This window comes from Tilletiopsis washingtonensis, assembly GCF_003144115.1.
Source record: "Tilletiopsis washingtonensis strain MCA 4186 unplaced genomic scaffold FA09scaffold_6, whole genome shotgun sequence".
In the NCBI taxonomy this organism is placed as follows: Eukaryota; Fungi; Basidiomycota; class Exobasidiomycetes; order Entylomatales; genus Tilletiopsis; species Tilletiopsis washingtonensis.
Window position 1 is genome coordinate 156,710 of NW_020312003.1, and position 12,170 is coordinate 168,879.

The window sequence follows — 12,170 nt, forward strand, 5'->3', positions numbered from 1 at the left end:
CAACGAACCGCTCTGCCAGTGCTGCACAAGAGGTCCTCGAGCGTCCGCTTGCCATGAGCTCTTGGCAGTGGCACCGCTGCTTCGCGCTCTACTTCAGTGCTCTTCGTGCGCTGCGTTCAATCATGACGCAGCTCGTACTAGCGCTGGCTGCCCCCCGCCTCGGCACGACGCTGCGCATGTCTTGGCCTCAGGCACTGCTGACACGGCCCCTCGCAGTGCGCGCGCTGCAGCGCTTCGCCGACGAGGCGCTCGACGTGCTCGAGGCGCAGCAGTCGAGCTTCTCCGATGGCGGCGCAGGCAAGGGCGTGCCGGGCGAGCGGCGCTTTGGCTTTCATGTGAGTGGGCTAGCTGCAGGTGCCAGGCGCTAAGCTAACGAGCTCTTCACCGTCCGCGCTGTCCTACGCATTCGTGCACTGCTCAGATTCCGCCGTTCCGCTCCGTGCCGCACCTGCACATGCACGCGCAGGTGCTTCCCTTTGTCTCGTCGATGCGCGCGCTCAAGTACCGCGCCGCCGGCGATCCCGTCGGCGCTCGCAAGGGGCTCAGCTGGTACGTGACGGCGACGCAGGCGGCGCGTATCCTCGAGGGCGGCGGCCGCGTGCGCGTGCGGCCGTGTGCTGCAAGGAGGGAGGAGAACATGGCGTGAGGCGAGGGGAAGGACAGTGATTTTGTATGGACGAGCGTTCTCCAGGACAGGCAGAGATAGATGTGGCTAGACGCGGCGTAATAGATGCTCTCGTTGACGGCACGCACAGACTGAGCCTGTATGCCTCGCATTCATGCCCGCTCACGGCGTGGCACGGTGTATGCAGCTCACCCGACCAGGCGCTCACTCTCGGCGTGTGCCGTGCCGCACGCTCGAAGGACGGCAGCCTCTATGCGCAGAATCAAAGCACTGTGCCATTCCCTCGCCCTCTCCCCTACTGCACCTGCGGACCATACCCGCGCAGGCCCTCGGCAAAGCCCCACTGCGTCTGCACGCTCTGCGGCTCCGAGATGTGCGTGCCCTCCTTTGTGACGGTGGCGATTTGGAACTAGAGGGAGAGGTGGTGAGCGTGGTACCGTGGAGGGGACGCAGAGGCACGTACGCGGTTGATCGAGCGCGCATCGCGGTAGACTGCGCCAGAGGGTCAGCGTGAGCAGAAGAGACGCGGCGATGCGAGCGCAGCGGACGTGGCGACAGCTGTGCTGAGATTCAACTCCTTGCCCCCCGCCTCGCCCAGCTCGCTGCACATCGCAGCGCCGCGCTCGCCGTGCTTCACTACTCACACAGCACCTTCATGGCCTCCTTCAGAATCTCCTCTGCCTCTTGTTGGCTCAGCGTCTCCTCTCGTCCCTCGACCGCCTTTCGCAAGAGCGGCTGCGCGAGGTGCATGCCGAAGCCCGTGGCAATCGTGGCGCTCTCGTACGTGACGCCGAGCAGATCGACGTAGCCGAGGAACGGCACGCCCGAGCGCCGGTCGACGCCGCCGATGACGAGCGAGTTCCACAGCGGGTCCACCTTGGAGCGCCGCGCGTACATGACGCGCGTCAGGTAGGCGTACAGCTGCGAGGGCGAGAGGGCGTGCGCATCGCCAGACGTCGACTCGCGGATGCTGCAGAAGAGTGTCAGCGACCGGAGAGAGTGGCGCGCAGCAGGCCGCGCTGCGTATGTTTGCTGTGGCAGCGAGGACAGCGACAAGCGGGAGTCGCTCGGTGTCGCTCGCCCGCCTCCAGCACGAGCAGCCCGCACCTCGCACCGCACCGCGCGTCGCGGCACCGTCTCGCCCATCTCCGCACCGCCATGCACTCACCCGACCTTGTCGATCTGGTGCATGAGGTACTGAAAGTCGGCCATGTCGCCGCTCGCGCCGATGATGGCGTTGCTCTCCTCGACCTCGCGCAGGCGGCGCACGTCCATGAAGCGCGCCAGGCTGCCGTACGACGCCAGCGTGTCGCTGGCGAGCATGACGCCGCCGCTGAAGCGCACGCCGAGGATCGACGTGCCCGTGACGATTGGCTGTCTGGAGAAGTAGAATCGTGAGAGGGGGGAAACGGCGAGGGCAAGGCAGGGCACGCACTGCGTGTGCTGACGAGCCAGGTCAAAGGCGTCGAGCTGCGCTGGTGCCGAGACGTGGTCGAGGTACGGCTGCGACGACCATGTCTGCCCGAGGCCGGCCATGCTGGGCCGTGTGGGAGGTGCAAAGGTACGGGAAGAGAGAGGCGATGCGCGACGAGATGAGGCAGCAGGGAGATGCGGGATGGCGAGCGAGAGAGGTGGAGAGGTGGAGAGGCGGAGAGAGGGAGACGTCAGCGCGCGGCGAGGTGGCCGGTGCGCACGCTGCGCCAGCGCCAATACAACTCGCGCGCACCACAAGTGCAACGCGCTTGTATTCACCCGAGGCGGCGGCCGAAGAAAGCCGATTGCGCCGCCGGCGTGGCAAGATTCAAGATTATGAGAGCGGCCGCTTGCTTCTCTCTCCACCACCTCCAGCTCGCCTCACCTCCATCTTCTGCCTCGAGCCACTGACAACACACACGACGACACACACGAGCCTCGTCTCCCATTCACATCCCTCAGGACATTCCGCCAAGCATCTCCCACACGCTCGCTTCGTGAACAGCTAGGCAGCCATGGCGCAGCCGAGCAAGACGCAGATCCTGCGCCTGTACCGCGACTACATGCGCAGCGCACAGAGCTTCGTGAGTGCTCCAGCTTCTGGTGCCAGTGGTGTGACAGCGAACGAGAGACGGGCGCCGCAGGGCTGTGCCCGTGGGAGACGCGTACAAGATGAGAGCGTGGCATGGCCGCAGCGGCATGGGCCTGGCTGGCTTGCGCTGCGCGTGTTGAGGCTGCTGCGCTGATGATGAGCGTGGGCGCAGAGGACGCCTGCACAGGGCCACAGCGCCAAAGCTCGTCAGCGCATGCGCTGCGGCGGAAGCACGCACGGCACAGGCGTGCCTGCCTCAGAGAGTGCAGGCGCAACAAGGCCGCGAAGCAAGACGAAAGGCAGGACAGATGCATCTGCAGCCTAGGCGCCGCGGGAGCTGCGAGCTCTTGCATGCTTGCAGTCGTCAGCCATGCCACCGCCGCGCCAAGGCTAGATGGCAGCTTCAAACGAAGGCTCGCGGAGGCGCGGCGCGACATCTTTGCCTGCAGCTGCAGCTCGCCAAGGCGGCTTGTGATTGCATGCTCAGATGGAGATGGCCGTCGAGCGCGCAGCAGAAGCGTCAACAGCGGCCTGGAGCTGCCGAGCATGTGCCAAGGCGCACGTCGAGCTTCTCACCGCTGGCCCGCTCCCTCCTCATCGTCTCGCAGTCACACCGTCTGCACCTCATGCGCAATCCTCTGCTCACACTCTCTCCTGCAGGCATCGTACAACTTCCGCACCTACTTCCAGCGGCGGTCGCGCGACATGTTCCGCTCCGCCTTGCTTCCTTCTTCCGCCGCCGCGCAGTCGTCTCCCTACTCCAAGGCCGGCGCCGTCACTGGTCCTGCCTCGCCTTCCACTCTCACCGCCTCCTCCTCCTCCTCCTCGAGCGCGGACGACGGCGCTCGCCTTGCCGCATGGTACGCCACCGCACGCCAGGAGCTGCAAGTGCTGCGCCGCGCGGCACTCACGAACCAGATGTACGCCGGCGAGCGCCTCGTCGTCGAGCAGCCGCGGCCGTTTGTCGTTGGCGGAGGCGGCGCGGGCATGGAGGCGAGCACGGGAGGCAGTGGCATGCCGGACAAGGGCAACGAGAATGCGGGCAAGGGCGCACCGGAGAGCGGCTGAGATGGGGCTACGTGGAGAGTACGGGGAAGGGGCACGACGTGCAATGTGACTGCGGCTTTCTCATCGCTTTGCGTCTGTCCCTTTGGTGTGATGGACGAGCTGCCCTCTTCGGCTCTCCCTGGGCTTCCCCACCTTTCACTCCCCCCCTCTCATTCCCCGGACGTGATGTGATGCGCCTTAATCGTTCTCCGCACGTCTTGCCTGTCGTGAGCCTCCACCGTATCTTCTCCTCCTGGGCCCGTCCCTTGCCGAGCGCGCATCATCGCTGTGGAGTCAAGCGACAACTAGGTCTGGAGGCTCGCCCAGCGCCCTGCGCGTAGGCTTGCTTGCCGTCAGCTAGCGCACCTGCTCCCACTGAGAGATGGGAGGGAGGAAGGCACAAGTGCGTCTGCCGCTCGCGACTCGCAGGAGCTGCGTCCAAGCCGAGAGGCAGACACGCGAGCGCGCAACGGCGGCGGAAGCGGCGAGGCCCGACGAGAAGGACACGCGCGCGCGGCCGGCGCGAAGGCGAGTGGCCCGTGCTGCGGCCGCGCCGGCGACTTCTTCGCAGCTTCACCGGCGGCGCTGCTTCCTTCTCCTCCACCAGCCCCACGCCCACATCTGCGCTCTGCTCTCCACGCAGCCTCCCTCTCACTCCTGCACTGCCGCATCCGCATCACTCAGCAGCTCGCGCCCCCGTCTCTCGTCAAGCAAGCAGCATGGCCGACGCCCAGACGCTGCGGCAGCTCAAGATCAAGACGGGCGTCGTGAAGCGGTGCGTTTGCGCAGAGCTCGCACAGAGGCACATGCGCTGCTCTCCTCGCTGATGCCGATCTGCGACGCCTGCTCTCCTCTCTTCTCGATCGCCCACCCTCTCGCTCGCCTGTCCGCCCTTGCGCTCGCCAGCCTGACAAAGGAGGAAAAGACGTACGCGCAAGAAGCAGAGGATCAGAAGGCGCGCATCGAGCGCATCACGCGCGAGGGCGCCGATGAGTGGGACGTCAAGAAGCAGGTGAGTGCGAGACGAGAAGTGAACAGGGAAGAATGCCGAAGAAAGACGACTTGGCAGAGGAGGAGATGCCGTCGGCCGGGAGGATGTGCGAGGGCCAGGACATGAGGCTGCAGCGGGCTCAGCAGCGGGAGCGGCGAAGAGTGCAAGGGTCGTCATTGGCATCTGCCGTCGCCATCGCTGCTGCTCGGCTCTGCCGGCGCTCGACCGTTGCCATTGCTGTTGCGGCTGCCGGCGCTGACGCCGCCCCACCTAGCACGAGGTTCTGCGCGACTGCGAGCAGATGATTCCCGACTGTGCCCGCCGTCTCGCTGCGGCCGTCGAGGATCTGCAGGCGCTGCTGGTGAGTTTGCGCGAGGCGCGCGGAGGCGGCGTGCCGCAGTGGCTGCTGCTGGCGCTCGTCCTGCGAAGCACCGCTCGGCCTTCTCTTCTGACACGCCTGCTTCGCAGGACGGCCTCGAGGGCGACGCGGCCACGGGCGAGGAGGCCAAGGCCGCAGAGGAGGCGCTGCAGGCGGCACAGCATGGACAGAGCGCGTAGGGCGAGCAGTGCTTCTGAAATCGTCACGTTTGCCATTCCCCGGCCTCTCCGCTGCGCACGCCTGTCTGCCTAGCCAAAGCTGCGCAGCGCAATCTTGGCCTCCTGCCTCTGTGCCGTCTGGCTGGGCGCCGAGCGAGCCGCCGCGGCGCCCGCCAGTGCGCCGCGCACGCTCGTCTCGAGGAGCGCGCGCTGCGGCGCGTCCAACGCCGCCGTGGCGTCGCGGAAGGGCGCCGGCGCCTGCGTGGCGATGAGCAGCAGCTGCGCGGCGCTGCTGCCGTGCGCCGCGCCGGGCGAGTCGGGCGAGAGAAGCAGGAGCAGCGTGGGCAGCACGAGGAGGAGCGCGCGAGTGCCTAAGAGGGGGTCAGCGCGGCTCGTCACGTCGCACACTGCACACAACACACTGCACTCACGGTGCGACTCGGGCGCAGTCGTCGCAAAGGCCACGAGCAGCTTGACGACGTCCTCGACGAGGCGCAGCGCGCGGGCGTCCGGCTCAACTTCGCTCAGCGCCGTGCTCTGGCTGGCGAGCAGCGCCAGCAGGCCGGGAAGCAGCTGGCCGACGGCGAAGCGCAGCGCGGGCGTGTTGCGTGCTGCAGCAGCCAGGACCAGACTGCGCGCGCAGCTCAGCGCCACGCCGGCCATGTCGCTGCTGTCGTGCAGCTTCTGCACGAGGAGGAAGCAGTAGTGCTCCACGACGGCGGCGCTCGGCGGCAGCTCGGCGGGCAGCGCCGTGAGCGCAATGGCGAGCAGCAGCAGGCTGTTGCGCGTCTTGAGCTCGACGGCGGCGCCGGCGCGCGTGCGCAGCTCGTCGACGTTGCCGAGGGCCGACGAGAGCAGAGCGTGGAGCGTGCGCGGCAGCACGTCGCTGTCTTCGCGCCGCGCCAGTGCCGCACGCTCCAGCACGCTCTTGAACAGCGGCAGCGTTGGCGCCACGACGTCCTGCTCGACGCGCTCGTCGCAGAGCATGTCGCTGTACGCCGACAGCGCCACGCAGACGAGCTCCTCGTGCAGGCCGCGCGGGTGCGCCGCCTCGAGCTGCGCATACGTGGCGTACGCCACGCGCAGTAGCGCAATCTTGTCGTCGGCGCCGCCGGCCTGCAGGTGCGCCTGTGTCATGACGTGCAGCACGACGCTGAGGCACTGCGTGAGCTTTGCCTCGGCGGCCAGTGGCGAGTCCGTGCTGCGGAGAGGTCAGCTGCGGCAGAACACCTCGCCTCGCACTACTCACGGCTCGACGTCGAGCAGGCGCGCGCCGTAGTGCTGCACGATGCTGCCGAGCAGTTGCAGCACGGCGCTCTGCACGCGCAGCCCTTCCGTCATCACGAGGCGGCGCGCCAGGTTGAGCAGCTCGTCGAAGAGCGCCAGCTCGAGCAGCGCATTGCCGGCAAATGCCGGCGCACAGAGACTGCGCAGCGCCTGCAGCGCGACGATGCGCAGCGCGTCGGGCGCGCTGCCGGCGAGCGCCTCGAACGCCAGGCCGTACAAGACGGCAAAGTTGGGCGCCGGCTCGGTGCGGAACGCCGAGTACTCTGCGGCCGGTGCGTCGTCCTCCAGGCCGTCCATGGCGCGCAGGATCGCGCCGTCACGCGCATCGACCAGCTCGGCGACGGCATGCAGCATCTTGTACCATGCGCGCTCGTAGTGCGGCAGCAGCACTTGCCGCGTGAGGCCAGCGTACTGCGCGCCGATGCGGGCGTTGAGCTGCGGGCCCGGGCCGGGCATGGCCAGACTGGCACTGTCGGGGTCGGTGCGCAGGCGCGCGTACTCGCGCAGGCTGGCGATCCAGAACGGCGCCAGCGCGGCAATGTGCGGCTGCACGACGGGCACGAGGAACGGCTGCGCCGCGCTCGCCACTTGCAGCTCGCCCCAGGCGGTAAACACGGCGACCTTGAGCATGGCCGTGGCGTTGGGCGAGAGGCGCTGCACATCGCCGAGGCTCGTCATTGCCGCGTCCTTGCAGCTCTCCAGCGCGGCGGCGAGCAGCTTGAGGATGCGGCCCATGCGCTCCGCCTCGCGCACCACGCCGGATCCGACAAACACGGCGCAGACCTGCACGGCAGCGGCGAGCACCTCGGGCGTGCTGTCGGCGGTGAACGCGGGCGTGAGAGCAGCGGCGATGGGCGCCTGGTGCTGCTCGAGCAGCAGCGCCTCCTCAAAGTCGGGGTCGCGCGCGAGCTTAAAGTTCTGCACCACGTCGCGCAGCACCGTGAGGCCTTCGAGGCGGATCGCCGCGTTGCCCGCCGTGCTGGCCGTGAACGCCATCTTGATGAGGTCGCCCACGCGGCTGCTCATCAGCACCTGGCGCGCGCCCGCCGCCGGCGTGTCAAAGTGCTCGAGGCGTCCTGACCGCCGGACAGTGAGGAACACCTCGTGCAGGCACTGTAGCGCGAAGAGCTGCGTGCGCCAGCGGCTCTGCTGCGCACCATTGCGGCCGGGCTCCTCGCCCAGATCAATCGCAGCGGCCTCCTCGTCCTGCAGTGCGCCCGGCTGCTGCACGGCCGGCGCCGCTTTGGCCTCCGCGCCGCTCGCCACGCGGCTCATGATGCGCTGGCAGAGGTCGATCCAGCTGCTGGGGCTCAGCTCGGCCGTCTGGTGCAGCCAGCTGGTGAGCACCTCGCGCACGCCGTCGATGCTCGCGTCGTTGTCGAGCTGTGCGAAAAAGTCGGCCACCAGCGCATCGCCGCCGACACGGCTGACGACGAGCGCCTGGCGCTGCACGAGCGTGTAGAAGCTGTTGATCGCCGCAAGCTTCAGCGGGCGATGCGCGCTGCGGAGATGCGTGCGCAGCTGGGCGATCCACTGGGCGATGTCGAGGTGCGCCGCGGCAAAGAGGCCGAAGTGCTGCGTCGCCTTGGTGGCCTCTACGACGACGCCCGCATCGCCCTCGCTGCCAAACTCGTGCAGCAGCGTCAGGACGAGGGCGCGCACCTTTGCCGAGTCCTGCAGGTCGGGGCCCAGCACGCCGATGAGCGCGTTGATGACGCGGCAGGCGGCCTGATGCGCGGGCAGATCGGCGCGCAGGTTGCCCGAGCCGGCACTGCCGCCCTCGGCGTCGTGCGTGTCGAGCATGTACAGCTTGACCAGCATGCCCAGCGTGCTGGCCACAAAGGGGCTGTAGCTGAGACTGGCGGCATCGACGACGCGGCGCAGCGCCTCGAGCGCAGAGTAGTGCACCGTCGGGTGCGGGTCGCTGGAGAGCGACATGAGCACATTGACGATCGTCTTGGTGAGCGGGCCCGCAGACAGGCCGCCCACCTCGCTGTACACGGCGCCGAATGCCAGCGCACAGCCGGCGCGCGCATCGGGATCGCGGTTCGACACCACCTGGTCGACGAGGAACTGCACCTGCGACGACATGGCATGCGAGCCGGCAATGGCCGCCAGTCGGCCGTACGCCTCGCTTGCCGCGGCGCGCAGCGCACGGTCGCCCTGCAGCAGCGCGTCCTTGAGCACGTCGCGCAACGCCGCCGTCAGGCGCTCGTTGTTGAAGCCCGAGGCGCGCCGCGAGCCTCCCGCGCTGGCCGTGGCCGTGCGCAGCACGCCCAGCAGCGCCACGCAGGCATTCATCTGCACGGCCTGTCGGCGCGCCGGATTCTTCTCTAGTCGTGTGCTGCGCGTGTGCGCCAGGAGCGCCTCGACGGCGCTGATCTGCCGCTCGCGTGCCTGGAACGGCAGCAGTGCGGCAAAGAGATGCAGCGCTGCATCCACCATGCCCGTCGCGGCGGGCGGCGGCAGCGGCGGCGTGTCGGGCGTGTCGCTGGTCACCGCCTCGTTCGGACGTGCGTAGAGAATGAGCGGGTCGTGCTCTGCGGCGCCGAGGACTGGGCGCCGCTGCAGCGCGTCCAGCTGCACCTCGACGGTGTCGCGGTTGAGCCACTCGGCGCGCGTGACGAGCTGCGTGGCCGGATACGCGCCCTTGCTCTCGGGTGCGCCGGCAATGAATGTCTGCTCGTCGCGCAGCAGACTGGTGCAGCCATACGCATAGCCGTCCGTGGCGAGCCAGACGCTGCTGAAGTTGCCCGCACTGGCAGCGATGGCCGCCTGTGCCGCGCTGCCAACGTAGCGCTCCGGCTCGGCAAACGTGGCCAGCGCAGCGGGCAGCAGACTGTCGGCGAGCGAGTCCATGGCGGCACTGCCGGCGAGACATGCAAAGCACTGGAACAGCCGCCGCCGCACCATGTGTTCGCGATCGAGCAGACTGAGTGCGCCGCGCTCGGCGCCCGGCACTTGCTCCTGCGCCAGATGCGGATGCTGCGCTGCAAAGGCATCGACAAACGCCAGCGAGTTGACGAGGAGCGCCACGACTCGCCGTGCTGCATCGAGCGTCAGCAGCTCGGCGTTGTGGATGAGAAAGGCGTAGATGGCGCCGAGGGCGCACTCGCGGACATGCAGCAGAAAGCCCGTCTCTGCATCGCCTCGCGGCGCAGATCCAGGGGCCGGCTTGGGCAGCGCGTTGCGCCACATCGTCTGCAGCTGCGACAGATGCAGGCGCACAAAGCCGGGGCCGAGCGACATGAGCGCGCCCAACAGCGTCCAGGCCACCTGAATCTCGACGGCCGAGATGGGCAAGTCGTGCTCGGCACTGCCCTTGAGCAGCGCCGTGGCGAGCGCAAAGATGCGCGAGCTGACGTCGAAGGAGGCATACAGCGGGCGTCGGGGAATGACATCGAGCAGCGCCGCCAGGCCGCGGGCGTGTCCGACGGCGCGCCGCGGCAGCTCGGCGCCGCCGCGTTCGGCGGTGGTGAGGCTGCGCAGGTCCTTTTGCAGCAGCGCCAGCACGGCGTCGATCGTCGGCTCGAGATGCGTCGGATGGATGCTGCAGAGCGTGCGCAGGCACCATGCGGCGCTGATCTGCACCGAGTGGCTCGGATGTGCCAGACAGCGCAGCACAGCGTCGTACAGCGCATCGAGCACCGGCGGCGGCGCACTGCCGAGCTGCGCCAGCAGACCGGCACACTCATCGAGCGCCAGCACGAGCGAGTACTTGCTCGGCGGATGCTGTCCGGGCATCAGCACCGGCCAGCGCTTGAGATATGCGCTGCTGATCTCTTGCAGCGCCGCCACTTGTGCTTGCTCGCCCAGCATCCGTTCGCCGATCACGCGGCGCAGCAGCAAGCGCACGCCGGCGCGTAGGAAGAGGACGTCGGCGCGATTGGCCGAGCCAGTGCCGCGCGCGTGGTTGGGCAGATCGTCGATGAGGTGGCGCAGAATGATGCCGTAGTTGGCCAGCACCCACGTCGGACCCAGCTGCGTCAGCAGCGCGGCGTACACGTCCAGCACGGCCGCACGGCCTCGGCGAGACGCCGCAGAGCGCAGGTACGGCGTGGAGAGCTGTTCAAGCATCGCCTTGGGCGAGAAGAGCGTCCTGGCAGGGCCGTCTGCGGCACTGCTGGGCGGCGGCTCGTCGTCGTCCGAAGCATCAGCGGCGCCGTCCTTCTTCTTCTTCTTGCCCTTGCCGGCGCTCTCGGGCAGCGGCGCCGAGTTCTCCGCCTGCGTGCCGGCAAGCACGACGGCGCAGAGGCGCGACACACTGCGCTTCGTCACGTAGTCGGCCGTGTCGAGGGCCTTGAACGCGGCAAAGAGCAACGCCTCGATCTCGACGCGCGTGGCGATGAGGTCGCTCTGCTGCGAAAGCGCCAGGAGACACTGTGGAAGAGTCACGTCAGCTCTGCATGGGTGGGCCTTTCCTGCTCACCCACCTCGGCGCAGCCGCGCACGACGGCGCCAGCGCGATCTCCCAGGCCAGTGCGCAGATTGCGCAGCAGCTCCTTTGCCGGCTGATCGTTGAGGCTTCTCGCGCCGGACGCAAGCGCCTTGGAGAGGCAGAGCAGCGCGTGGAAGCGCACCAGCACCGGTGCATTTGCATTCTTGAAGAGGCGCTGCGTCAGGGCCAGGAGCTCGTTGAAGAGGCTCATGACGTTGTGGCCCAGTCTGGCAAAGATCTCGCCGGCGACGTAGAGTGCGGCTGCCTTGACTTCCTTGTCGGGCACGGCGCGGCTCTTGCTGCCCTCGTCGCCGGCCGTGCGCAGCAGCGTCTGCACGATGTCGAAGAGCGAGCGCGAGTCGGTGCGCGCCAGCACGAGCACGAGACAGCGCGCGAGAAGATGCCGCGCGGGCCGCCCGGGACGAGGCAGCGTGCTGCTGCGCGACGACGAAGGAGTGGGCGCGGGTGTGGCAGGCGGGGTCTGTGCCTCTGCCTCGGCGGGCGAGACGCAGAGGAGCTTGAGCAGCGCGGCCTCGAGCTTGGGCTGCCCTTGCTGCAACGTCGCCTGTGCGCCAAGCCCACATCTCAGCCGCTGAAGCTGTCATCTGCTGCACTACAACACGCACCAGATCCAGGCTGCCGATCGCCGACTCGGCCTTGGCAAGCCACTGCAGCACCCACACCTCGCCCTGGCCCGCGGCGACGGCGGCATCCAGCTTGGTCTGCCAGGCAGGGGCAAGCACGTCAGCTCTGGGCTGCAGGCGTCACGCAGGGAACAAGGCATGCACAACACACCTCGTCCAGTTCCAGCGCCACGACGGCTTGGCGCTGCGCTGCCGCTGCTGCCTCGGCGGCGGCGTCCGAGGCACTGCCGGCGGGCAGCGCGGCAGGCGCCGAGGCGGGCGGCGTGGCCATGCTGCGGTTGCAAGGTGTGCGCCGCGGTCGGTGCAGGGATGAAGGAAGCGCGCGCGAGTGCTGGGCGCAGATGAAGTGCGCCTGTGCTGCTGTGAGTGCGCGGCGATGTGAGTAAGAGTTGAGGCGGAGAGGGATGAGGATCGGAAGGAAGGCGCGCGAGGCAAAGGCCGTGCACGGCCAGCACATCCAACACCGCCGCCGAGTGCGGGGCGCGACGGCAGCAGCAGCGCCGAGCGAGTGGGCGCAATGGACGCGCGCAGCATCG

At 68.4% G+C, this 12,170-nt stretch overlaps 5 protein-coding genes across 5 annotated transcripts in view; 3 read left to right on the forward strand and 2 right to left on the reverse strand.

Moving 5' to 3' along the window:
• The window catches only part of FA09DRAFT_328715 (hypothetical protein), a 1,418-nt gene extending 671 nt beyond the window's left edge, over nt 1-747 (forward strand). Inside the window, exons 2-3 of the mRNA XM_025741884.1 lie at nt 217-335; nt 422-747. Coding sequence (XP_025599577.1) covers nt 217-335; nt 422-646 — 344 coding nt within the window. The 3' untranslated portion in view covers nt 647-747. The remainder of the gene's footprint in view (nt 1-216; nt 336-421) is intronic.
• Nucleotides 748-909: 162 nt separating this feature from the next.
• On the reverse strand, nt 910-2,266 carry FA09DRAFT_328717 (proteasome endopeptidase complex, beta subunit). Its single transcript, XM_025741885.1, has 5 exons — nt 2,061-2,266; nt 1,794-2,003; nt 1,270-1,595; nt 1,089-1,117; nt 910-1,034 (listed from the first exon to the last, which is right to left on the reverse strand). The coding sequence occupies exons 1-5, from the start codon at nt 2,159-2,161 to the stop codon at nt 921-923; spliced, it is 780 nt and encodes a 259-aa protein (XP_025599578.1). The 5' UTR covers nt 2,162-2,266; the 3' UTR covers nt 910-920.
• A 347-nt stretch (nt 2,267-2,613) lies between these two features.
• Nucleotides 2,614-3,758, forward strand: FA09DRAFT_333734 (hypothetical protein; the record flags this gene model as incomplete). Its single annotated transcript, XM_025743701.1, has 2 exons — nt 2,614-2,682; nt 3,351-3,758. 2 exons carry the CDS (start codon nt 2,614-2,616, stop codon nt 3,756-3,758), a joined length of 477 nt encoding a protein of 158 aa, XP_025599579.1.
• Nucleotides 3,759-4,468: 710 nt separating this feature from the next.
• Nucleotides 4,469-5,089, forward strand: FA09DRAFT_282843 (tubulin binding cofactor A; the record flags this gene model as incomplete). The annotated part of the gene is made up of 3 exons (XM_025739835.1): nt 4,469-4,512; nt 4,644-4,749; nt 5,003-5,089. Coding segments are annotated over 3 exons (237 nt in total), but the record flags the coding sequence as incomplete, so codon positions are not given.
• Nucleotides 5,090-5,133: 44 nt separating this feature from the next.
• On the reverse strand, nt 5,134-12,042 carry FA09DRAFT_225562 (ARM repeat-containing protein). Its single transcript, XM_025739570.1, has 6 exons — nt 11,786-12,042; nt 11,617-11,712; nt 10,986-11,555; nt 6,515-10,932; nt 5,697-6,466; nt 5,134-5,636 (listed from the first exon to the last, which is right to left on the reverse strand). Exons 1-6 carry the CDS (start codon nt 11,903-11,905, stop codon nt 5,356-5,358), a joined length of 6,255 nt encoding a protein of 2,084 aa, XP_025599581.1. The 5' UTR covers nt 11,906-12,042; the 3' UTR covers nt 5,134-5,355.
• Between the last annotated feature and the right edge of the window lie 128 nt (nt 12,043-12,170).